At 45.1% G+C, this 27,948-nt stretch overlaps 1 protein-coding gene across 3 annotated transcripts in view; it reads left to right on the top strand.

Annotated features, from left to right (window-relative positions):
* The window catches only part of ZNF652 (zinc finger protein 652), an 83,836-nt gene that overhangs the window by 29,666 nt on the left and 26,222 nt on the right, over positions 1 to 27,948 (top strand). For all 3 annotated transcript variants that reach the window (XM_056547560.1, XM_056547559.1, XM_056547558.1), the window contains exon 2: positions 25,873 to 26,979. In XM_056547560.1, coding sequence (XP_056403535.1) covers positions 26,008 to 26,979 — 972 coding nt within the window. In that variant the 5' untranslated portion in view covers positions 25,873 to 26,007. The remainder of the gene's footprint in view (positions 1 to 25,872; positions 26,980 to 27,948) is intronic.

Raw genomic sequence — 27,948 nt, 5'->3', positions numbered from 1 at the left:
TGAGCACCGAAGCTGACGTGCCGCTGGTCACTTACCATGCTGGCCAGTGCGCGTCTTCCACCTCCATGTTCCGCTCTTTCGTGTGTCCGTTGCTATATGCGCACGTTAGTGACGTCCTGGCGTGCGCTATCTCCCGGTGGCCACTGCGTTTTTAAACTTAACGTTTGACACAGGGATGTCCAGGCCGCTTATCGGCAAGATTAGATGCCGATAACTTACAAAATCGTGAATAACGGCCGATATCGGCCAATCCGATAATCGGTCGATCCCTAGGACCTATAAAAACCATAGTGTCACTAGGGCACCTGTAAAGGGCCCCATACATATTCGAGTAATGTTCCCCATCCTGTGACTCCCCGGCTGTGCACTGACAAACGAAAGCTGTCAAGGCATGATGTGAGTCGTAAACTCTGTGGAAAAAAAAAAAAAAAAAAGGACCGACGGACGGCGCCTTGTGTATTACCCTAAGGCAATGAGTGGCGAGTGGGGGGCAACCCCGCGGAGCTTATAGATGGCTGCTCACCTTATGACAATAAAATAGGGGTACCGATAGTGCGAGCCACTGCTGAGCCAAAGGGTTGCAGGAGAAGACAAGGTTGTCCTGGAGTTCAATAGTGGAAGCAAGGTGGGAAAAAAACCTTTGAAGTTGGCGCTGTTGACCCTTGTGAGAAGGATAAGGCAAATGCCAGAGGTAGTGAGAAAGTCCTCAGCAGGACATTTTATTAGGAAAAAAAATAAATAAAAAATGGACAGGATTACGCGTTTTGGGAGGATCCCTCCCTTCCTCTGATTAGGCACCTTGATCTGAGGAAGAGAGGGATCCTCCCAAAACGTGTAATCCTGGCCATTTTTTTTTTCTAATAAAATGTCCTGCTGAGGACTTTCTCACTACCTCTCGCATTTGCCTTATCCTTCTCACAAGAGTCAGCAGCGCCGAATTCAAGGTTTTTTTTCCCGCCTGGCTTCCACTGATGTGAGTTGTAGGTTGACAACCCGGAGGGCCACAGGTTGGGGAGTTAGCAATCCTCATCTGTTGAGGGTGAACATAATGTAAGTAATAGCATCCGCCAAAGCATAATACTGTCTAAAAAGTTCTCAAATATTTTCCAACAGTCATGAGGTTATTACAGATCTGCCCCCCCCCCCCCCCCTTTCCACACCAAAAATGGCCGGTTCTTACCGAATACCAAATTTTTTGGGCTGCACGATATGAATTTTCACCCATACCGCAATACCGGTTGGGCTCCTCCCCCTCGGGAATGTATTATCAGCCCAGTGCTGTGCTGTCTCCACATCAGAGAACTAATCCTATGTTACCCGCCAGCGCTGTTCTGCCCCCCCCCCCCCCCAAAAAAAAAATGATCAGCCCAGCGGGGTACTACTCACATATGTCAAGCACTGCCCTCCTCCTCTTTGTTGGGGGCCGCCGGGCGCTGGAACTCTATACTGTACGCCAGTGGTCTCCAACCTGCAGACTTCCAGATGTTGCAAAACTACAACTCCCAGCATGGCTGTCCGGGCATGCTGGGAATTGTAGTTTTGCAACAGCTGGAGGTCTGCTGGTTTGAGGCCACTGCTGTACGCTGTATCCCTGTGCCCGGGGTGCAAAATATAAAGAAAATAAACTAACTCGCCTACGTCGGAGCCTTACGCTGGGGACGGGAACGTGGGACAGCTGCCCCAGCCAGTGATAGGCTGATCCCACTGTCAATGTAAGGAGCTCTGGCCGGCTTCTTACATGACAGTGGGCTCAGCCTATCACTGGCTGGGGCGGAACATCGCTGCGGCCGGTGATAGGCTGACGGCTGTCCCGACTTTCCAGTCCCAAGGAACAGCGTGTGGCCGACGTAGGTGAGTTAAAGCTTATTTTCTGTATCTTTTGCAGCCCGGGCACAGGGATACAGCGTACAGCAGTGGTCTCAAACCTGCAGACCTCCAGCTGTTGCAAAACTACAACTCCTAGCATGCCCGGACAGCCAACGGCTGTCCGGGCATGCTGGGAGTTGTAGTTTTGCAACAACTGGAGGTCCGCAGGTTGGAGACCACTGGCGTACAGTGAGTTCCATCGCCGGCGGCCCCCAACAAAGAGGAGGAGGACAGTGCTTGGGGTGACATATGTGAGTAGTACCCCGCTGGGCTGATCATTCATTGTGGGAGCAGAACAGTGCTGGCGGGTCACATGATTTGGGGGGGGGGTGAAAATACCGTGGAACCGCGATAAGTTAAACAAATACAGTGATACACATATTTGGTCATACCGCCCATCCCTAGAAGTGTGTGTGTATATATATATATATATATATATATATATATATATATATATATATATATATATATATATATATATATATATATTTATATCTATAATGCATATATTTATTTACATGGAGAATTAATAGCTTACGAAAAACAAGCAGGTCCTGCGATTAGTGTTGGTCTGTCCATTGTTTGTGTCTATGAGGAGTTACTTTGTTTATTATAGCCCCAGAGATACTTTGTCACCTCCCTCTCCTGCATCAGGTAGATTTACCTGGTCTTCTGGGTCTTATTACACGTGATGCTAGAGATGAAGAATAGATGTCTGCATCATTTGGGTGTCTAATCATAATAATCACCTGTAGCCAAATAAGAAGCTTGATACCTTTTTGGAGATGAAACAAAATAAAATCTGAAGGTAAGTTCACAGCTGGAAGGGACTGAGGCTCGAGTAGATTTGGAGGAAGGTACGGAGAGGGGAGCAACAAACACATCCCTCTAAATTATTGGAGTTTATTTCATTTTATGAAACTAGTATGCTGATTATTTTAACAAAGATCTTTGCAGATTTTTAAAGTTTTTATTGGTTAACGGTCAAAGAGCTGTGACCTCTTCTTGTTACTGAAACAAATCAGGGAAATCACTCACCTGTGTACTGTCCCTTTTTTGTCTTTTCCTTGACACTCCTTGGGAAGGCACAATGGGGGACATGTATCAAAGATTTTACCCCTGTTTTGTGTGTATTTTTTTGTGCAAAATTTTGCGCAAGCCCTTTTTTTGCGTATTTTTTTTGCGCACGTTTTGGTAGAGCATGTCCTCCAGATGTGGCTGAATCAGGCACCTTGGAGTGACATCCATAGTACACATGGATTTATTAACTGCGTACTTTTCCTTTACACCAAAAATTTAGCTGCAAGAGCTGTTTTTTTTTGCGCAAATATAAGCCATCTTGGACTTAACGTAGCAAGATGCTCTAAATCATCGATTCTATTTTCCAAAGAGTGGATTGAGGAGATTACTATATTTACCCCCAATTTATGAAGCTCATTGCACTTGATTGATAAATTTAGCATTTCTGCGCATAATTTAGAATTCGGGAAAAGGGGTAAACTGCTTCTACCATACACAAATAATGATACATGTCCCCCATTGACTTTTCCTAAACCAGCTGTGGGAGAAAAGCTTTGTAGAACTAGTCAAATAGTGGCAAAGTAGTAGTCAGAGACAGGGACACTGAAGTAATAGTTATACAGATCTTCTCCTGGTTTAATCTTTTATTAATAAAACAAATACAGCCTTTTACTCAGGCTGAAAGAAATACAAAATAAATCCTGCTTGACCACCGCTAACTACACACAGGGTGGGCATTTAGCATTGTTGATCTAGGTGATTTTTGTCCACCTTTTTTTTGTGTGTTGCTAATGTGTACAAATGCCAGATTTATGAAATACTCCCAGGGCATTTGATAAATTTTGCGCACATCCACATATACTGAAGTGTCACTTCTGTATACCATGTGCAATGATTTACTTGTTGCACAAAATGAAACTTTTTACACACAAAAAACTGTGTAAAACCAATGGTAAATTTCCCCCGAAATATTCCTTCTTAATACAGGCTGGCCATCTAACATAGCAGTCACCAAAAAATGTGTAAGGCTGGGTTCACACTTTTAAAAACGCATACGGTTTACTTTTTCCCATACTGTTCCATCCATTTTTTTCCTATACGGTTTTTGATAGAAAACGTATGCGGGAACCGTAGTTGAAAAACGTAGTGTGAACCCAGCCTTACTCGAACAAGGTAAATGTCCCTTCTTGAGACTGTACACCTCAGGACTCCAACTCTAATCAGAGGACCCTCACAGCTTCACGTGCTGACTATCACCTAGTTCTGTTCAGTGATGAGCAGTCTTCAGCACCTGTGCTGATCTGGGCCACACTAGTGCTGGGCGGTATACCGGTATGAACCGGATACCTTTTTTTTTTTTTTCTCCCACGGTATGGATTTTTGCCCATACCGCTATACGGTCGGGCCCCTCCCCCACCCTCCGGATGAATTGTAGAGCCCAGCGCGGCGCCCTCACTTGTCCCGGTGTGCTTTTGTGGCCCGATTCCGAGAGCGGAATCGGGCCACAGAAGCTAATCCATTTACTGTGTCCCCCCGCTGTGCCTGTCAGCCATTGTCCCCGCAAGCGTGATAATAAAAAAAAAAATACCATGATATTCATTTTAGGCCATACTGCCTAGGCCACACTTCATACCTGGACTAGCCCAAGTAGCCCTCATCCCATAAAAATCCAGGTCTAAGTCTTGCCAGGGATTTTAACTATTTCCTAGATTCACCTTTTTTTTTTTTTTGCCCAGCTTTCCTTGGATTCGCTTTCTGAAACATGGTATACAGTGATCCCTCAACTTACAATGGCCTCAACATACAATAGTTTCAACATACAATGGTCTTTTCTGGACCATTGTAACTTGAAACCAGACTCAAAATACAATGACAATCTGGACAAAGACAATCCAGAACTGTGAAACTTGTCAATGGCCGAGAGAATTGACTAATCAGAATGGGCATTCACTGGTAAAACCCCTGTATTACTGAAGCGTATGCAGTGACTGGTGTCTGGTAGCGCCCCCTACAGTACAGGGAGGTATTGCGTGTTTAGTACACTTTACCTGTACCAGGGTTAGCTGCTCCTTTGAACACCAGGTGAAGGCGACTCCATGTTACTTTTTTTAGGACATACTGTACAGGACCCCAAAGAAGCTCCTGTTCTCTACATAGACCAGTGTTTCCCAAGCAGGGTGCCCCCAGCTGTTGCAAAACTACAACTCCCAGCATGCCCGGACAGCCTTTGGCTGTCCGGGCATGCTGGGAGTTGTAGTTTTGCAACAGCTGGAGGCTCCCTGCTTGGAAAACACTGACACAGACAGTGATTTACAGCTCCCAGCAGATCTTTCTTACTTTTTATATGTAAGGATTTGCTTTATCTATATTAGTTATCTACTTATTTTTCTTTAATCCTCACTTTTTCCTTTTTTTGGGATGACATTTTGGGGCTTTAGAAGCAATGACCAGGTTTCCATAGAGTTCTGGTATCAACATACAATGGTCGTCTCAGAACCAATTAATATTGTAACTTGAGGGACCACTGTACACATACGACAGGGACCGAGGGGAAATATTACAGTCCCTGACGGCCATTCCTGTCATTGGTTTAAACTGTATACAACTTGCTCACCTTTCCAAAGAAACTATGGGACACAGCAGGTAGATGAGATCTTCTGCTGCTTTCAGGTGAGTGTAATTGATTATGGACATAAGAACTGATCTGAAAGCATCATAGTTAGAGATGAGCGAGCTTACAGTAAATTTGATTCGTCACGAACTTCTCGGCTCGGCAGTTTATGACTTTTCCTGCATAAATTAGTTCAGCTTTCCGGTGCTCCGGTGGGCTGGAAAAGGTGGATACAGTCCTAGGAAAGAGTCTCCTAGGACTGTATCCACCTTTTCCAGCCCACCGGAGCACCGGAAAGCTGAACTAATTTATGCAGGAAAAGTCATCAACTGCCGAGCCGAGAAGTTCGTGACGAATCGAATTTACTGTAAGTTCGCTCATCTATAAATAGCACTTATGCTTGTCTGATGCTGGTTTTAGGGCATGTACAGATGCAACAGAAATTTCTGTGACTGAAAAGTTAGTTTCTTCAGAATTTGCATCCTTTTTGAAAGTCCAGAAAATCGCAGCAATTTTCGGCAACAATTCTGCATGTGACCATACCCTTATTGTGATGTAAATAGTTCTATGAACTAGGGATCGACTGATATTGATTTTATTTTTTTTCAGGGCCGATAACGATAATCTGTGGAGGTTAGGGCCGATAGCCTATAACTTATACCCGAATATCTGTATAAGTTATCGGCTATTTATCCCCCTGCGACACCGTTGCAGATCATTGACTTAAAGCTGGCGCTTTAAATCAACGAACTGCAGCGGCTTTTGCGTTGCCATAGACCGCCGCCGCCACCCGCTTCTCTCCCCCTGCCATTCCGGGGGTCCTCCTGAGTCCTATCACTGCGACCGCCCCACCACCCCGGCCCCATTGCCTCCCCCATCCCCGGTTTTATAATTACCTGTTCCCGGGGTCCTCTCTACATCTGGCTCCGGTGGCGTCCTCCTGAGCTGTCACTGTGCGCACTGACGGTGATGTCGCGTCACGTCACTCGTCATTGCGCACAGCGTAACGCAGGACGCAGCAGGTACCAGAAGTAGCGTGGACCCCGGCCACCGGGAACAGGTAATTATAAAACCGGGGATGGGGGAGGCAATGGGGCCAGTGCGGTGGGGTGGGTCAGTTCGGGGAGGCGGTTATGGTGCAATTGGTGGCGCGGTGCAGGGGGCGGGGCATTATCGGATTATTGGCAAGGCAATTGCCGATACCTATAACACCCACAATCGTGAATATAGGCCGATAATATCTGCCAAACCAATAATCGTTCAATCCCTACTATGGACATACCAAATGTCACCATACAAAAGCTGCAGTTGCAACTTATGGCATCAGGGCCATATTGGTTTTAAAAGAAACCACCTGCTCAAAGGTTTAAAGCCTTTTGGTCCTTTCACCTGCTGACAATATTGTTTTTATGGAACAGACATAGATTTTCAGGCTGCTGCTTATAAAATGCTGAAACAATATCCATACTTGTCTGAGGAGGTTGGACACAAACTTGTATGTATTAAGGATACATTCAGTTTGGCAGACATGAATCTACTTGCTGTGTAGATCATAAAGCACTACAATGACTTTTGGGTGGCTGGAGATGTATTTGTATATCTCCTTGGCAGAGGCAACAAAGGTATTTATTCCCTATAATTGTACCACCTGGGCTTTTGGCAGCAATTGCACAAAAGGCCCCATTGTCCGGGTGACACCTGTGCCAGTGGTTGGGGATCATTGTTCCTCTCGGATGCATATTTTCCGTTTTTACATAAAACGTGCAAAGGTTCAGTTCCTTATGACAATCCTTTCTTTAGCCAGGAATGTGTACATAGCCAGCCTTTTGTTGGACAAATAGGGGAGGGTGTAGGTTTCCAACGATGTGTGTAATAGATGAAGGATATGCTGCAAGGTTGGGATGAAGTGTTTTCTAAGCAGAAACATATCGGCTGTCTTCATGGCCTACTTAGGTAATATGCTGCAGGCTGGATAATATCCTAGAGAGGTTTACTGGCTCCTAGAGTCTTCACAAGCCCCCTTTTTTTTTTTTTTAATTTGGTCGCCAAAGTATAAGGGTCTGTTTCCACATTCAGGTTTTTTGAAGATTTTGAAGCTAAAACTTAGAACAGATTGTAACCGTAAGACACTTATTAAAGGGGTACTCCGCTGCTCAGCGTTTGGAACAAACTGTTCCAAACGCTGGAGCTGGCGCCGGGAGCTTGTGACGTCATAGCCCCGCCCCCTCAATGCAAGTCTATGGGAGGGGGCGTGACAGCTGTCACGCCCCCTCCCAAAGACTTGCATCGAGGGGGCGGGGTGTGACGTCATGAGGGGGCGTGGCTATGACGTCACGAGCTCCCGGCTCCTGCGTTCGGAACAGTTTGCTCCAAACGCTGAGTAGCGGAGTACCCATTTAAAGGGGTACTCCGCTGCCCTGTGTCGGAAGCTCCGCTCCCCAGCGTCCAGAAGTTTATTGTTCCGAACGCTGTGTGCAGGCTTCCGTGTTCAGGGCTCCCCCCTCGTGACATCACGCCCGCCCCCTCAGCAAAAGGGGGATAAGTTTGATAGGGGATAAGTTTGAGATCGCGGGGGGGTCCGACCGCTGGGGCCCCCTGCAATCTCTCTGTACGGGGCTCCGGCTCTCCGGCCAGATAGCGGGTGTCGACCCCCGCACGAAGCGGCGGCCGACACGCCCCCTCAATACATCTCAATGGCAGAGCCGGAGATTGCCGAAGGCAGCGCTTCGGCTCTGCCATAGAGTTGTATTGAGGGGGCGTGTCACCCGCCGCTTCATGCGGAGGTCGACACGCCCCCTTCCCGCGGGCTGTTGGGGCTCCGTACAGGAGATCGCAGGGGGCCCCAGCGGTCGGACCCCCCGCGATCTGCAACTTATCCCCTATCCTAGGGGATAAGTTGCTCACCACTGAGTCACCACTGGACTACTCCTTTAACAAAAAAAATACAACCTTTAACTTCAGGTGCAAAGAAATACAAAATAAATCCTGCTTGTCCAGCACTACTAAGGGTGGGCATTTAGCATTGTTGATGTCGGAGATATTTGTCCACCATGTGTACATGTGCCAGATTTATGAAATGGTTGCAGGACATTTGATACATTTTGTGCAGATCCACATTTTCAGAAGTGTCACTTTTGTACACCATGTTCAATGGTTTATTCGTTGCACAAAATGTGAGTTTTTAAAACAAATAAAAACCTGTGTCAAATCAATGTTAAATTCCCCCAATATCTTCCCTCTATATACTACTAAAATCTGCAATTTACTGTCCAATTTTTTTTTTAATACAAATCGGCAATTGGTGAAATTGAAGGTTTCTAAGTTGCAATGTGTCAATTCTGTTGTGGGTTTTCTTAGCAGATATTACCCTTTAAACAGTGCAGAGACAAAATTGGTGTATTAATCTGCAGATTTCACTGTGGTTTTGTTGTAGCATCCACCACAGAACAAGACTAGAACATGTGAATTATAGGCCCTCATACGCATTCTTTAAAAGATCATGTGACCGGCTAAAGTGTATGGTGGCCCCCGGATCAGGAATGTTTGAATTATTTAGTTTTTGGGGAGATTATCTGCTTTCAGAGAGGTTTGACAGTGGCTTACCCCCTTCCCCATTTGGAACACAATGTATACCAATAGCCTAAGGCCTGTTTCAGACTAGTGTAATATGTCCGCAAGTCATGGTCTGACACCGCTGCAGATCATTGATTTAACCCCTTAAGGACTCAGCCCATTTGGACCTTAAGGACTCAGAGAATTTTATTTTTACGCTTTTGTTTTTTCCTCCTCCCCTTCAAAAAATCATAACTCTTTTATATTTTCATCCACAGACTAGTATGAGGGATTGTTTTTTGCGCGACCAGTTGTCCGTTGTAACGCCATCACTCACTTTACCATTAAATGTATAGCGCAACCAAAAAATACTATTTGTGTGGGGAAACTAAAAAGAAAACCGCAATTTTGCACATTTTGGAGGGTTTTGTTTTCACGCCGTACAATTTATGGTAAAAATGACATGTGTTTTTTATTCTCTGGGTCAATACGATTAAAATGATTCCCGTGATTATACACTTTTCTATTACTGTTGCGCTTCAAAAAAATCGCAAACTTTTTAACCAAATTAGTACATTTAAAATCCCCCTACTTTGAAGACCTATAACTTTATAAATTTTTCCGTATAAGCGGTGGTTTGAGGGCTCACTTTTTGCGCCGTGATCTGTACTTTTTATTAATACCATATTTGCTTATACAAAACTTTTATTACATTTTTTATTACCGTATATACTCGAGTATAAGCCGAGTTTTTCAGCACGATTTTTCGTGCTGAAAACACCCCCCTCGGCTTATACTCGAGTGAACTCCCCCACCCGCAGTGGTCTTCAACCTGCGGACAGCCCTGCAGGACCGGACCAGCGCCGAGCGGAGGTGAGTACTCAGAACTAAAGGGGGGTGAGAGGGGGCTGGATGATGTTGAAGGCCGCAGTGGTCTTCAACCTGCGGACCTCCGGAGGTTTCAAAACTACAACTCCCAGCAAGCCCGGACAGCCGATGGCTGCCCGGGCTTGCTGGGAGTTGTAGTTTTGAAACCTCTGGAGGTCCGCAGGTTGAAGACCACTGAGGGCGAATGATGAGAAGAGGATGATGAAGGGGGGGTGTGGGGATGATGAAGGGGGGGGGGGGTGGGATGATTACAAGGGGATGATGAAGGGGGGATGTGTGGGATGATAAGGGGATGATGAAGGGGGGATGTGCGGGATGATAAGGGGATGATGAAGGGGGGATGTGCGGGATGATAAGGGGATGATGAAGGGGGGATGTGCGGGATGATAAGGGGATGATGAAGGGGGGATGTGCGGGATGATAAGGGGATGATGAAGGGGGGATGTGTGGGATGATGACAAGGGGGGATGTGTGGGATGATGACAAGGGGATGATGAAGGGGGGATGTGTGGGATGATGACAAGGGGATGATGATGAGGATGTTAATGACAGGTCTGGATGATGACAGGGGGGGATGAGGTATTTCCCACCCTAGGCTTATACTCGAGTCAATAACTTTTCCTGGGATTTTGGGTTGAAATTAGGGGTCTCGGCTTATACTCGGGTCGGCTTATACTCGAGTATATACGGCAATTTTTTTTGAATAAAATGTTATAAAAAAGCAGCTATTTTGGACTTTTAAAAAAAATTTTTTTTATTTTTTTACGTTCACGCCGTTCACCGTACGGGATAATTTACATTTTAATAGTTCGGATATTTACGCACGCGGTATACCAAATATGTATATAAAATAATTTTTTACACTTTTTGGGGGTAAAATAGGGAAAATGGGACAATTTACGTTTTTATTGGGGGAGGGAGTTTTTCACATTTTTTTTATTTTTACATTTTTTACTTTTATTTTTACACTCTTATAGTCCGCATAGGGGACTATTTATAGCAACCATTCGATTGCTAATCCTGTTCAGTGCTATGTATAGGACACACAACTGATCAGGGTTATCGGTCATCTTCTCCTCTGGTCTGCGGGAAGGCAGATCAGAGCAGAAGACTCCCGGAAGACAGCAGAAGCAGGTGAGGGGACCTCCGTCTACTGTGCAGGATGATTGGATCGCCGCGACAGCGCTGCGGGCGATCCGATCATCCTGTTAAGTGACCGCGATGCTGCAGATGCCGTGATCTGTATTGATCATGGCATCTGAGGGGTTAATGGCGGACATCCGCGGGATCGCGGGTGTCCGCCATTACCGGCGGGTCCCTGGCTGCGATCCACAGCCGGGACCTGCCGCGCATGATGCCGGCATCGCTCCGATGCCCGCGGTTATGCTCAGGACGTAAATGTACGTCCTGGTGCGTTAAGTACCACATCACCAGGACATACATTTACGTCTTGCGTCAAGGGGTTAAAGCGGGCGCTTTAAATCAATGAACTGCAGCAGCTTTTGCGTTGCCATAGGCTGCCGCCACCACCCGCTTCTCTCCCCCTGCCTGTCCGGGGGTCCTCCTGAGTCCTATCACCGCCACTGTGCCCCCCACTGTTGCACCCCCCACCGCCCCATCCCCGGTTTTATAATTACCTGTTCCCGGGGTCCACTCTACATCTGGCTCCGGTGGTGTCCTCCTGAGCTGTCGTTGTACGCACTGACGGTGACGTCACGTCACTCGTCATTGCGCATAGCGTAACGCAGGACGCAGTAGGAGCCAGAAGTAGCGTGGACACCGGGCCCCGGGAGCAGGTAATTATAAAACCAGGGATGGGGGAGGCAATGGGGCCGGGGCGGTGCGGTGGTGGTTGGGGGGGTGCAGGGGGCGGGGCATTATCAGATTATCGGCAAGGTAATTGCCGATAACGCCCAAAATCGTGAATATCGGCCAAACCGATAATCGGTCAATCCCTAACAAAAATTGCTCTTACCAGGAAGATTTGAGTTTCAACCTCGTCTTGTGAGAAAAGTTTAAAAAAAAAGACCCTCCCTAATAAGGATGAGACTGGGGTAGAACAAAAAACCCCTTTACTTACCCCTGAATTCTCTTCTACCCCAGTGTCCTCCTTTAGTAGTGCCGCATTTTCATTAAGAACACTGGTAATGATGCTGCAGCGAAGAGTACAGGAAGAGAACACTGAAGCGAGGCATTGTCTGCAGCGTCATCATAGCCGCATCTGTGAATTTGGGGTATATATTTAGAGCATTTTGATCATGAGCATTTCGATAGGTTCTGACACATTGCCAGGTTCTCGGCATTAGACGCTGTATAGTCAGGTAATCTGCCCTTGCAGGATGGACTGAGTGAATTGACTTGTTTGGTCCATAAAACACGAGAGAATCAATTTACTTTGTCTCATAAATCTGCTGAAAGTAAATCTCCAACCTACAGAATGATTTCACCCTGTGAATCCTACTGTATGGCAAGTAAGCAAATCGGGAGTCATGCAAAACAGTTTATTCATCATTTAGGGCTCTGTTTCCCAAGCTGTGGCTCTCCAGCCTTCGACTGTCAGGCCATTATAGGAGTCGTAGTATTGCAAGAGAGCCACAGGTTGGGAAACATTGCTTTTGGATAAGGCTGTGTTTATATTATTAATCTGGGGTCACACATAGGATGTGGTCAGTATTTTTATCCAAAACCAGGAGTGGAACCAACTCAAAGAAAAAAAAAAAAAAAAAAAAGATTTGCACCTTTTTCTGTGTGTTGGACCAATGATAGAAGTAGTGGCCCAGAATTATCAAACCGTCTGAGAAATGTTTTCACAGCGACCAATCACAGCTCAGGTTTCACTTTACCAGGGTTCGTTAGCTGAGCTGTGATTGGTTGTTGTGGGAAAATCACTTCATTTTTTTTCTCTCACACAGTTTGATAAGACGGGGCCAGTATTTGTGAACCCAGCTTTAGGCTAGGGTCACACATAGCATTTTGCTGCGTATTGGCTGCTGCATATTTTCCTACCTATTGAAGTCAATGGGACAGAATACAGCGGTCCCTCAACATACGATGGTAATCTGTTCCAAATGGACCATCGTTTGTTGAAACCATCGTATGTTGAGGGATCCGTGCAATGTAAAGTATAGGACAGTGGTCTACAATTTGCGGACCTCCAGATGTTGCAAAACTACAACTCCCAGCATGCCCGGACAGCCGTTGGCTGTCCGGGCATGCTGGGAGTTGTAGTTTTGCAACATCTGGAGGTCCGCAGGTTGAAGACCACTGGTATCGGAAGTTGTACTCAAGTGTCCCTGCCGCTCCGGACATTCACCGTTGCCCTGGATGTCGCCCTCCTTCGCTGTCGCCGCGTCCCCGGGGGGGCCCCGACGCTCCAGGAAGGTGTCTGCTGCCTGGGAACGTCGCTCTCCGTCGCTGCCATCATGTCTCTATGCACGCCGCTCCTATTAGATGACTGGATGGCGTGCATGGCGACGTGATGACGACTAAGGAGAGCGCCGGCGATGTAGGGGATCCCGAGGAGTACGCTACGGAGCCCCGAGGACAGGTAAGTGATTGTTAGCGGACCACACAGGGCACTGTAAACGGCTATCCGGGGGCAGCTGAAGCAGTCTTCGCTGCCTGATAGCCGTTTATGCGATGTCCCCAACATAAAAAAGCATCGTATGTTGAAATGATCGTATGTCGGGGCCATCGTAGGTCAGGGGGTGGTCACTGTATATGCAGCAGCAAAATACGGCACGAAAAATTTCACACTGCATCATACTGGGCTTATTGGTTTATCATTGTCTTCAGACTGTTTTTTGTGTCTAGAAAAGGAGCAAGCAGGGTTTATTTGTGCCTTTTTTGCACCTTTTGGTTTACACATTTCTGCTGATTGTGAGTTGCAATCCACTCATTTTGACAATACGCATGATATAGCAGGGTTTTATGAACTGCGCTTTATTGTAAAAAGGATGCAAGAGGTGAAGATCCCCGGGGCTCCGGTTCACGTGGAAAAAAGGTGTGTTCGAGCGCTCACTCCTGTAGAATAGCTTGGCTGGGATCGTGGCAGTATAGAAGTAGCCGGACACGGTTAAGGATAAAATAACCGGATTTTATTTGGATAGATCACAGGGATTATATCCCAGGGATGTGGAAATCCTATAGCCCGACGCCCGGGACAAGTAGTTTTGGGCACCGGGCAGGTGAATTGTTTATAGATTTAGCCCTGTATCGGGCTAGCAGGGACAGACCGACTTCCCCCTTATTTTTCTTTAATGTCGGTGTGAGGTGCAGGAGCCGATGGAAGTCTACACCTCACACCAGCGCTCAGAGTGTATGGAGGGGGCAGCGGCCTCCAGCTGACTGCAGAGCCCCCTTATCTCCCCTCCTGGAGGATGGACGGAGCTCAGAAGACACAGGAGGGCGAGAGAGAGGACGTAGACAGCTCCGTGCACAGCTCCATCCTCCGCACACAGCTCCATCCCTCGCACACAGCTCTATCCCCCGCACACAGCTCTATCCCTCCCCCTCCCCTGCTCTGTCTAGACAGGACCTAATCCACCACGGGGAGGTTGCTTGTTTGCACGGGGAAAACACAGAGCAGGGGGGGGGGGGAGGGGAGGACGGAAATCTGACCTCACACCGGCCGGGACTACAGCTCTGATGTCCACTCATGGCGGCTCAGGTGAGGAGACCGAGAATGCAGGCGGCGGCAGGAAGGGTGGTTGTATATTTATGGTGGGAGTGTATGTATGATGGGGGGGCGGCAGCAGCAGGTGTATGTATGATGTGTGCATATGTATGGTGTATATCAGTGTTTCCCAACCAAGGTGCCTCCAGCTGTTGCAAAACTACAACTCCCAGCATGCCCTGGGCATGCTGGGAGTTGTAGTTTTGCAACAGCTGGAGGCACCCTGTTGGGAAACACTGGTGGATATGTATGGTGTGAGTGTGTGTATGATGTCTATGTGTGATGTGTATGTAATGTATGATGTGTGTATAATGTCTGTGTGATGTGTATGTGATGTATGATGTGTGTATAATGTCTAAGTGTGATGTGTGTATGTATGTGATGTATGATGTGGGGTGGGCAGCGGAGGTTGTATGTATGATGTGTGCATATGTATGTTGTATATGTATGGTGTATATGTATGGTGTGAGTGTATGTGTGATGTGTGTATGTAATGTGTGATGTGTATGTAATGTGTGATGTGTGTATGATGTCTGTCTATGTGTGATGTGTATGTAATGTGTGATGTGTGTGTATGTGATGTATGATGTGGGGTGGGCAGCGGCAGGTGTATGTATGATGTGTGCATATGTATGGTGTGAGTGTATGTAATGTATGATGTGTGTATAATGTCTAAGTGTGATGTGTATGTATGTGATGTATGATGTGGGGTGGGCAGCGGCAGGTGTATGTATGATGTGTGCATATGTATGGTGTGTATGTATGGTGTGAGTGTATGTAATGTATGGTGGGGGGGGGGGCAGTGGCGGGGGGGCAGTGGCGGGGGGGGGGGAGGTGTGTGTGTGTGTATGTATGTAATGTATGATGTGGGGGGGCAGCGGTGGGTGTATGTATGATGTGTGCATATGTATGGTGTGTATGTATGGTGTGAGTGTATGTGTGTATGTAATGTATGGTGGGGGGGGGGCAGTGGCGGGGGGGGGGGGTGTGTGTGTGTGTGTGTGTGTGTGTATGTATGTAATGTATGATGTGGGGGGGGGCAGTGGCGGGTGTGTGTGTATGTATATGGGGGCAGTGGCTGGTGCATGTATGATATGTGTATGTATGAATGTTTTGTATAGGAGCGGGCTGTCACGTCGGGCATTAGGGCAGTTGTGCCATCTAATTTTATTTATTTTTAGTGGCACCCGCACTAAATTGCACCCCCAGAATCCCCCCCCCCCTTCATACTCACCCGCCAACCAAGAGCCCCACGGATGCACACAAACACGCCCGAACCAAAACTACAACTCCCAGCATGTTGGACCATAACCTAAACTGTAGAACTATAAAGTGCAACATGCTGGGAGTTGTAGTTTTGGTTCGGGTCAGCTGCAGAGCTATAGGCTGCATCAGGGCATGCTGGGAGTTGTAGTTACTAACTGTAATTCCCAGTATTCCTTGACACAGACCATGGCTCTGCAGCTGACACAAACCAAAACTACAACTCCCAGCATGTTACACAATAACCTTAACTGTACTACTATACAGTGCAACATGCTGCAACACCCACACAACCATAGGCTGTATCAGGGCATGCTGGGAGTTGTAGTTATCTAGTAACTAAATGCAACTTCCAGCATTTTCTGACACAAAATGCAGCACATAAACTGGAGAAGCAGAACCCCCCCCCCCCCCAAAGTAACACATAAGTCCCTATTGAGACTGACAAAAAAGTGATTAAAATATTTTACAAAGTGCGTATATATGTGAATAAGCCCCTTTCCTAATAAAAGTTTCCAATTTTCTTTAAATAAAAATAATGTACAAAAATAAACATAAGTGGTATCTCTGCATGTGAAAATGTCCAGACTATTAAAATATAGTGTTAATTAAACTGTACGGTGAACGGTGTAAATGTAAATAGTTCAGAATCGCTAATTTTTGGTCACTTCATATGAGAAATTTTTTATATGGTGATCAAAAAGTTACATGTAGACTTTTCTGGGCTTGTCTCAGGCGTAAGAGGATCTACAGCTCTCCCGCCGCTAATATCCTGACATGCTGCGATCACCTATTAAACCATTAGATCAGCGCTGTCAGCAGTGTCTAAAGGGATCTTATATCCATCCCTGGTGGTCTAGTGGGGGGGATCAGACTATTTTGGTGGAAATTATTTTATCTACCAGGACAAGTAGATTGTGTTCAGCTTTAGTCCCTTGGACAAGTAGTTATTAAAAAAAATTTCCACACCCCTGTATCCTTAACCGTGTCCAGCTACTTCTATACTGCCACGATCCCAGCCAAGCTATTCTACAGGAGTGAGCGCTTGAACACACCTTTTTTCCACGTGAACCGGAGCCCCGGGGATCTTCACCTCTTGCATTCTCCAGACGTCCAGGAATCCCAGGATGCCACGGTGTGAGCTGCACCCCCTGATTTAATTATACCCTTTGCAACGGGATACAAGCGCGATATGGTGTTGTGCCCACTGCACAACACCAAAAGGTGAGCAAGTTTTTTTCACCTCTTTGTCTTCGTTATATCTGAAAACTTTTACGGCACATTGTTGCGCTTCCCTTTTGTGTTTCCAATTTTTTCTGCATATCGAGCATTTTTGTAAAAAGGTGCAGAACCACCAAAAACTCTCTAAAAGTACACCAGCCCAGACTCAGCTTAGCTTTGTGGTTTATGTGAAGAGAGAAATTTCAGAAAATGTGACCTGCACAAAATGTATCAAATGCTCTGTGACCATTTAATAAATATGGTGCTCCTACACATTACCAGCACACAAAAAAAGTGTAGAAAAATGCTTCACTTACACCTACAATGATAAATGCTTCACTTACACCTACAATGATAAATGCTTCACTTACACCTACAATGATAAATGCTTCACTTACACCTACAATGATAAATGCTTCACTTACACCTACAATGATAAATGCTTCACTTACACCTACAATGATAAATGCTTCACTTACACCTACAATGATAAATGCTTCACTTACACCTACAATGATAAATGCTTCACTTACACCTACAATGATAAATGCTTCACTTACACCTACAATGATAATGCTGGCCATTGTGTTCAATGGACATTTGTAGACGAGTCATTCGTAGACTATGTTCAGACCATTAAACTGGGCCTAGCACTGTTACCCTGTGGTATATTTTAGCATAAACTCTCATCCTCCCTAAACCTCATGCACTTTTAATAGCATGACCCCAGCCTTAGCTTACATGCTGCAGATTTTTTACACAAATTTCTGCTTCCGAAAATCAGTTCCATACATCTGAATTGAGATTCTCTTGCTTTTGTGTAAGTTCCCTTCAGATGAATAGGACACATGCAGAATTTTCTACTATAGCAGAGTATTCATATAGCATTTCCTTGTCCCTCCAGGTTCCTGTGTTGTTGCGTTGGGCAGTTCAGTTTTGTGAAACAGTAATGCTATTTTTGGTATCGGGAAATATGGTATTTAATGGCGGCAATTAAAGTAATGTTCACCTGTGATCATCTGCGTCATTGGGGAATGTTAGGCTATGTTGTCAGTGTAGGTGATAGTATTGCCAGTCTCCACTTACAGTCTACTTCAACAGGGCCGGTCGGGGCTTTAGGCGAGACATAACAGCGCTGCTCTGCCTATCACTGCCACAAGGTTGTCCCCTCTTGGCCAGTGATTGGCAAGCGGCACTTTTAGCTCCCTGGCTGCAGACTTTATGCTCTTCAGCTCGGGGGAAAGCTGTGTCACTGGCTGTGGACACCTCGATACCAGAACTACGAGGGAGCGGTGGCAGGTGAGTTTGTGTTTATTATTTTTGTAGGAAGTCTGTGGACAATAGTAAACAAACTGTCTCCACTGTACAACCCCTTTCATCTTTGTCAATGATTTCCATCATCAGTTGGTTGTGGTGTGGCCTCATGGCTGGCTGAGCTAGACAGTAGACTCAGGAATTTTCCCTCCTAGTGGTTGCACTAAACACCCCCAGTGCTCCCTCTGCCATCTGACAAGTGTCCGGTACCGGCAGTGCCAGTCAATTACCCCGCACTATAGTTACAGCAGCTCCTCCTGTGCCCCGCGCTGCCATTGACTTGGCTGTGTCATTGGTTGACCACCTCTCCTTTCCTGCTGCTGGGGCTCATGGGACAGGAGGGAAGGGGATTTCCTCATCTCCAATCTACACCCTATAACAGTGGTCTCCAAACTGCAGAAACTCCAATGTTGCAAAACTACAACTCCCTGGACAGCCAGACTGGGCATGCTGGATGTTGTAGTTTTTCAATATCTGGAGGTCCACAGTTTGAAGACCACAGCATATGTTGCAGTCTGGGGTAGAGTATAAGTGTATAATACTATAATATGCTGTACCCAGACTGCAAGGTATAACACCCTATAATTCTTTACCCTATATTACTGTACCGCAAAATGTAACACCACGTAACACTGTTTCCTATAATACTGTTCCCAGAATGCAACATATAATACCCTATACCAGTGGTCTCCAACTTGCGGACCTCCAGATGTTGCAAAACGACAACTCCCAGCATGCCGTTGGCTGTCCGGGCATGCTGGGAGTTGTAGTTTGGCAACATCTGGAGGTCCGCAGGTTGGAGACCACTGCCCTATACCAATGTTTTCCAACCAGGTTGCCTCCAGCGATTGCAAAACTACAACTCCCAGCATGTCTGGACAGCCTTGTAAAAAACACTACAGTTTATGGCCTGGAGCACAGTATAAGCTGTATATTATAGGGTGATATATTTTGCAGTCTGGAGTATAGTAGAACACCCTGTAATATACAGGTTATAATATACTTTAGACTGCAACACCCAAACACCCACCTGCTTTCCATATTACCTACCTCCTTTATATATATATATATATATATATATATATATATATATATATATATATATATATTTTGACTTTATACGTTTCTATGAAATAGTATAGTCTGCCGCACTTTTTCAATGGGGCTTTGAATTTCAGCAGAATTCTGTTTTTGAGAACACAGAAATTCTGCAATTCTACAAAAATTACACTTCAAGCTATGCAGAAGGGAATTTGAGCAGAATTCTGCTGTGTGAACATAACCTAACATTATGTTCACTCGCTTCGGCTTTTCCTGTTTAACTTCATTAGGCAATTCAAAATCTGCAGCTACTATGCAGGGTGTGAACATACCCTGAAAGTGTCTCTGATTTATTCTGAGATGAGATGTCATTCTAACCCAACCAGGATATGTTATGTGCACAGTTCGCTCTTATACAAAGTGTTACCCCACCCTCTCCGATCATCTTCTGCCCAGGCCAGCGCTGCTAATCCTTATGACAGCACTGGATCTTTAGCAGTGTAACCTAAACATATTTGGCCTACTTGTTTTTGGCAAAGACTACTAGGCTGAATTACATTTATTTGTTTCCCATAGCCATTAAGGCTTTAAAGGGGTATTCCACCGCTAGACATCTTAAAGGGGTTATCCAGCATAAGGTGATTTTAGTACGTACCTGGCAGGCACGCCTGACGAAAAAGCCGGAACGGCTTTGAAACTCGTTGCGTGGATCCTTTTGTGTGCAATAAATTTACCCATATATACTTCTTGTGGCAGCGCGATTCATCTCCCTTTTCTTGGATCTCCTTTTATCTACATTTGTACCTGGCAGACAGTAATGGACATGCTTAGGAAGGATCTGCGCTTGTATTGGGCCAAATGGCTATGCTGTGAGATTACCAGAACACTGTGTCTAGCTTTCTCTGAACTTGTATTTCCTGTTTTCAGTTTTCTTGTTTGCCTACAAATCCCATAATACCATTTTTCCATGCATGGAGGAGGCGTGGTGTGACATGACCACCACTGCTGCCAGAACCCAGCGTTCGTTCAGAACGCCAAGTGCTGCGTGGAGTTCGCTGGTATCCTGCTGCTGGATAGGGGATAAGATGTCTAGCAGCGGCTTACCCCTTTTTAAAGTCTCTTACCTCAGTAAAATGATAGGGTCTTAACACTTGGCGGATCAGTAGGGTATGTTCTCACACAGTAGGTTTATTGGATTTCTGTGACTGTCCCATTCATCTGTATAGGGCGGGCACGAATCCATGCATGTGCCGCAAAAGTAATGGAAATTGGAGTTTCAATAGCAGATATTTCTGCAACAAATCTGCCCCGTGTGAACGTGCGGTTTCCAACACAGTTGGTTACTAATGTACAATGATAAATTCAGTTTTTATTCTTTATTAGGCCCCTTACATACTGCCGTTGCTCCCCGTTTAGAATGGGCGTCAGTCTTTTGTTTTTTTTTCCCTCCTGACTTTAACGGCCGTTCTCATGACGGGGAGCAACAGCAAACAACTGGTCCTGGTGGCTCCCATTTACTATTATGGGGGCCGCTGGGCGCCGTTAGGAATAGCAGGAGAAAAAGAGCACAAGCAGTAATTTTTTCCCTGTTATTCTGCCCGGCTTTTCCAGCGGCCATCACACTGCTGTGTACTAACGGCAGTGTGAAAGAGGCCTTAGGCTGGATTCACACTACAGAATATTCACCTGGACATCAGTCGCCGCTAGGACTGCTTGGACATGTGCCATCTTTGTAGACTGCTGAAAGAATGCTCCTGTTCATCTTTCTGGCGAAATCAACTCAAAAATGTATTGCAGAGTCCCATTTAAGACAATGGGAGGCTCCTGCATCAAAATCTCCTAACTGAATGCCTCCGCTCGGAAATTCTATAGTGTGCACGTAGCCTTAGAGTTTGCATTGGTTAGTGTGGGCACAAAATCGTACGTTTTATATAAAATGAAACAAATGACTTTAGATGCATAGTAATGTTTTTCCTGTTTTGCTAGCGATTTATCCCAGAAGAGCTCCTCCGTACTTGGCGTACAGTGACCTTTTATGTGCAGTCCCTATTATTAGCAGTGCAGGTAGGACTGCATCCACCACATAAGCCAGCCTTGTTCATATAGCTGCATCTGGAGAGATGCTGGCCCTGCCTGCTGTTGGCTAGCCTCACCCCACGTGACTAGTCTCCATGGACTGATATTGAGTTTTGGTGAAGAATATCTGCTGCTTCTTTTGTGATTATATTTCTCTTAATAATCAGCTTTTTCGCACACTGTTCACCCCCCTACCCTCCCCAGCTACCACTGCTTGTTCAGCAATTACAGAGCAGCAGAAATCAGTAAATACAGCTTAACTACAGAGGGATAAATGATCCTGTTGTGAGCCTCGGTGATGCCAAATAAGTGCCTGTGTATTGAGGAGTTGTACAGGCTAGTGACTGGGACTATGTATACAGTATATGTCTACATGGTGGTCACTGTAGGAACCCCCTGACTCTCTTGTTTCTTACCAAAGACCTAAAATGGGGCATATACAGGGGTGCCATGTCTGGACCCTATTCACATTCAGACATTGGAGAAGTGTGCCATAGCTGTGGCCCAAGCTTTGTCTTTTTCTAATGTTTTGTAACACCTACCATCCAGCCTTGCAAGATGTCAGGGAAGGGTGATAGCTACACAACAGATGGAAATCAGTTTACAAACCATTGGAACACACTGTGTGACATACCCCTTTGTACTCTGCAGGTTATTATTTAGGCCAGGTTCACACTATGATTGTACCAACAAAATGGGATGCCGACATGTGAGCATGGACAGGCACAAGCCCCATTACTACGTTCGCGTCGTTTTCTCAACGTATAAGTGTTTGGGATTGGACCCTAAGAGAACAGCAAAATCATGCTTAAGGGTAGGGTTGCATGTAGCGTATCTGCAGCTTATTTCACGCTGCGGATGTGCCGATGACATCCCAAGAGTGAGCTTCCTGCTGTGACTGTGTGTACTGCGTATCTGCTTGTAGCAGCAATTCGCTGCTACGAGCAGACACAAAGGGCTTTGCGAGTCTTTAGTAAACTGTGTGCGCATGCACAATTTACTCTCAGACAACACGACCTCTCTCCACCTAGCTCGGGGGGCAGGGGGAGCGATCACGTCTGTGAGTAAACTGCACATGTGCTCACAGTTTACTGCAGACTCGCAGATCCTTATGTGTCTGCTCGTAGCAGACACGCAGGACACACTGTCACAGCACAGAACTCACTCTAGGGACGGTCATCGGCACATCCGCAGAGTAAAATATGCTATGCGTGACCCTACCCTTAGGGTCTAAGTCAGAACATGTATATGTGCGGGTAATTGCCTGAACGTAGTCTCTAGCTAATTAAAGGGGTACTCCGCCCCTAGACATCTTATCTCCTATACAAAGGATAGGGGATAAGATGTCTGATTGTGGGGGTCCCGCAGCTGGGGCCCCCCGCAATCTCTCCTGCAGCTTCCTCGTTTTTTAGCTGCACAGAGCAAGGATCGCTCTGTGGCTGGTGATGGGTGATGCAAGGGACGGAGTATCATGACGTCACAGCTCTGCCACCTTGTGATGTCATGGCTCTGCCCCCTCAATGCAAGTCTGGGAGGGGCGTGGCGACCGTCATCAGCCACAGAGCAATCCTCGCTCTGTGCAGCTGAAAAACGGGTTTTCTGCAAGAGAGAACGCGGGGGTCCCCAGCGGTGGGACCCCTGCGATCAGACATCTTATACTCTATGCTTTGCATAGGGGATAGGATGTCTAGGGGCGGAGTACCCCTTTAAGTTCGGGCCAATAAAGTTCAACTTTAAATATTTACCTATCCACTGGATAAATGTATTAAAGCGTTACTGTCATTAGTAAGAAAATTAAAAAAAAAATGCTTAGAGTACCTGTTACTAAATAAACTTTTCTAAACTAACTCAGGCTATGTTCCATAACTACTCCTAACATAACACCCCTCCCACCCTTAGAAAAAATTTCAGAGCTTTAAAAAGCTGTGTATCATACATTTTTTGTTGCTCACATAGTGTAATCTTCCAGCAGAAGAAAGTGGGCGTTTCCCAGCAGGCATGCTGGGGGTCCACTTCTGCGTTTAGTAAGGCTCCTTGCAGCTGTCAATCAAACTCAGTGCAGAGAAACACTTCTTGAGTTTGGTCTCCTGCCATTACAAACAGGAGACCAAAATCTGAGATTTTGCCCAGACGGAATGTGTTCTGGCCAAGAAGGGAGACACCTGGTGGCCAGAAGTATACAGCCAAAAAACTAACATAAAACGTATTATTATTATTTTTTTTTTTAATGGAAGCCAATTACAAAAGACATTTATTTGACATAAGGAATCAAATATTAAAAATAATGTTTCATGCCCATTTAAATCAGTGTAGTGCTGTGCCCTTAGACCTGTATACATAATAGTATGCATGTGTTAATATGTACAATACCTTTTGGTCTATGTATATCTGTGATCAGTCTTCTGAATTCCTCTCAGAGGCTGGGGGTGTTTCCCCCGGAGTATGATGAGCTCCTCTCCTCCCCTCTCCCTTGTCGAGATCTGCACAAACATTTATACATTTGCAAAGCATATTACCTGAATGCATGCCATATATAACTCTAATGCAGCCATGCGTGCTCTATATAACTAATGCAGCCATGTGGAACAATATGGTTCAAGGACAGAAGAAAAACCTGCATTTTGTGCCAAAAAAATAAAGATTTTTACATTTTCACAGCTTTGTAACATGCTTTGTGAATGCATTTTATAACCCTAAAGCATCCATGTGGAACCTATATGGTGCACATAAATAAGTTCATAAAATGACAAAAAAAAAAAGAAACCATTTTGCATATAAATAATAGTTTAGCACCTTGTATTGCTTGTAACTGTGCATGTGAATGCTTCTCTTCTTAAAGATTGCAAGCTGTCTGGATCTTGTCTGTGCTCGGAGGAATAGCATGGAGATAACCACACCTCCCTCCCCTCAGATATTTTGGTCCTTTTTTATTTATTTATTTTTAAGACCCAAAAGGCTTAATTTTCTGCATTCGTTTGCAAAATTTAAAAGCTAGAGACCCCCAGTTTTTGAAACCAGTTTTTCACATCTTTAGCAATCACATTTTTATATGAAGTATATTAGGAAAATGCTTAGTTTTTAAGGAAGTATTAAATGGGAAAAAAGTTGTTTCTAATGACAGTAATGCTTTAAAGAGGTACTTCACTGGAAAAAAAAATTTCAAATCAACTGGTGCCAGAAAGTATAACAGATTTGTAAATGACTTCTATTTAAAAATCTTAATCCTTCCTGTACTTATCAGCTGCTATATGCTCCACAGGAAGTTCTTTTCTTTTTTTGAATTTCCTTTGTCTGACCACAGTGCTCTCTGCTGGCACCTCTGCCCATGTCAGGAACTGTCCAGAGTACAAGTAAATCCCCATAACAAACCTATCCTGCTCTGGACAGTTCCTGACATGGACAGAGGTGTCAGCAGAGAGCACTGTGGTCAGATAGAAAGGAAATTCAAAAAGAAAAGAACTTCCTGTGAAGCATATAGCAGCTAAGTGCTTGAAGGATTAAGATTTTTAAATAGAAGTCATTTACAAATCTATTTAACTTTCTGGCACCAGTTGATTTAAAAAAAAAAAATGTTTTCCAGTGGAGTACCCCTTTTAATGCTGTGGGTCTTACTGCTTGGATCCCCACTGATTATGAGAACAGCAGTGTGTGAATGGAGTGGTGGACCTGTATGACTGTCTGTGGGACCAAGTAAGAAAAACTAAGCTGCACCACACCTGTCCTCAGGTGGTAAGTGGTATCACAGCTCCGTTCCATTAAAGGGAGTTTAGTCAAGTTGTAATACCACATACATCCGGAGCACAAGCCTGGTGCTGTTCTTATTAGAAATTTGCTCAGTCTTTCTAATCCTGGATAAAGGAAACACATTTCATTTTTTTGATTACTAGAGGGGCTATGTGAACAGCTCAACACTGACTATAGGTATAGGTACAGGAAGGCCAGATATGCCCCATGTAAACACAGCCATACCCATTTTGGTTAATTGCATTAGTCATCTGATGGGTTTGACAACTGTCCCTTCTCGATCTGACATTCATGTTTTACTTTATGGATAATTTATTTTCATTGTTTAAATGACTCTTTGTATGCAGTGCTTAATAAAAGGCTTGTCCATGATGAGAGAGGGGTGTATATTTTGGGTTTTACTCATGTCTTTGGGTGGTGTCTGATATTTGCACCTTAGGACCATTCAAGTAAATGGACTGAGCTTGAATACCAGACATAGGTCATTGACCAGAGTGGTGCTGTTTTTGGAGACCCCTTTTTTTTCTGAACTATAAAACAAAATGAAATATATTGAGACTTGTTAAAAAATATATCCTACTAATTTCCTTTATTTTTGCAGGCAAGCCTTTCCATTAATCTTAAGATGTAGTGTGGCCCCTGTATTCCTGGAATACAAAAAAATATAAAAACATCAACTCAGTGTCTTATGAACATCTTAACATAAACTTTACAGTAATCCTTCGAACATTCAGAAATGTTGCGTCCTTCAAACCTTCAGCCTGACCCAATGGGTCAAGCAGCCAACTCCTGCCAAAAATTGCTGGACGGTCGCCCCCCTGATGTTACTGGGATGGGACTTGATGACCCCTTGCGAGTTAGTGTTCCCCCTCCATTTTACCATACTACAAATCAAGAACTTGATCTTTCAAATAAGCAATTCAAAAGAGAGACAAGTGGACCTTATCCTGTTATGATGGACACTAAAGTAGGTAAACCACATCTTCTTGAACCTGAGCAGCAATCCTTTTTTCGGGACAGTAAACCAGCCAATGAGGTTTTGCCTGTTAAAGGGGAAAGACAAAATTCTGGTGAATCTGAGGATGACGATGATGATGATGATGACGACGACGACGATGAAGATGATGATGACGATGAGGAGGAAGATGAGGATGATGTGAATTACAAAAGAGAGCAGATAATTGTAGAGGTGAACCTTAACAACCAAACCTTAAATGTCTCCAAAGGAGATAAGGGTGTGGGCAAGGACCCTTCACACATGAAGACCAGCAGTGATGAGGATGGAGGTGACTCTGGAGATGATGACCAGGACAGCAATGAGGATGAAGAGAATGATTCTCGTCCTGCTGGTAATCAGACCAATATGGAACATGTAAACCAGGACCAAAAGACTGAGAACTCCAACATGGTAGCTGGTGACGGAGCCAACAATCCCAACAATGAACAAGTCACGAGTGGTGAAGCTCCCAAACGGAAGAAGAAAACTCCAAAAGAGCCTAAATCTCCCACTGACAAGGGAAAGAGTGAGGAAAAGGAGACCCTTACGTGTGACAAATGTCCTCGTGTATTCAACACCCGATGGTATCTGGAAAAGCACATGAATGTTACGCACCGAAGGATGCAGATTTGTGATAAGTGCGGCAAAAAGTTTGTCTTAGAGAGTGAGCTGTCCCTTCATCTTCAAACGGACTGTGAGAAGAACATTCAGGTATGTCCTCACCTACATAATGTAACTACGTTTCATATTTGAGTATTCTGAAAAGTCATCTAGTAACAGTAGAGTAACTGGAGCAATTCCAGGAAGTCCAAGTTGTTGCTTCTTCCCTGGTGGGAAACTTCTCCAGCTTTCCTGGTATATATGGTACAGGAATCTGGCTAAAACTTATTCAAAGGAAAACTGTCAGCGTGTTCACCCACACTAAACCCAATACATGGTTTTATAGTGTGGGTGAACAGGAGCCCAACAATGGGTCACTTACTTCAATATGCCTAGTAGGTCCCCAGTAGATCCTCTGCTGAATTCAGTAAATCTTGCGCAGGGGCTTCGTGGCTTCACTTCACTAGATTGTGGAGTCACAGACAATGAATATGTAAATTGAGACTACAAAGCCCCACCCCCTGCACGCGATTCACTGAATTCATCAGAGGATCTTTTGGGGGACATATCTCTACTGCACATATTTAAGTAAGTGACCCTTCGTTGGACTCCTGTTCACCCACACTATAACACAGTGTATTGGGTTTAGTGTGGGTGAACAGGCTGACAGTTTTCCTTCAAGGTTTCTCAACAAGTCCAGTTGATGTTTGGCATTGTTACTATATATTCTGCATGACTGAAAACCTCCATAGAAAACTCCCTGCTGTAACTTCTCTGTTTCTCTTATCGGCAGTGTAACCGGTCATTTCGGCATCTGGATCGTTATTCCTTTTTAGCACCATTCATAAAAATGTCTCCTTCCACTGTTAGTCTTGCTTTTATGACCACAAAGTAATTGTTTTCTTTGTACTTTTTCATGTTGCATTGAATGTTACTAACCACTGTAAAAAAATTTTTTGCAGACTGGTATGGTAAATGCTTAACTCCTTAAGGACGAGCACCGTAAATGTACAGCGCTGCTAAGAAGTACTTGGCGCACAGCGCCGTACATTTACGGCGCAGCTTTCCTGGATCATCGCG

Source organism: Hyla sarda, chromosome 12, assembly GCF_029499605.1.
Source record: "Hyla sarda isolate aHylSar1 chromosome 12, aHylSar1.hap1, whole genome shotgun sequence".
Lineage (NCBI taxonomy): Eukaryota > Metazoa > Chordata > Amphibia > Anura > Hylidae > Hyla > Hyla sarda.
This window is presented reverse-complemented; position numbering and strand designations above follow the sequence as displayed.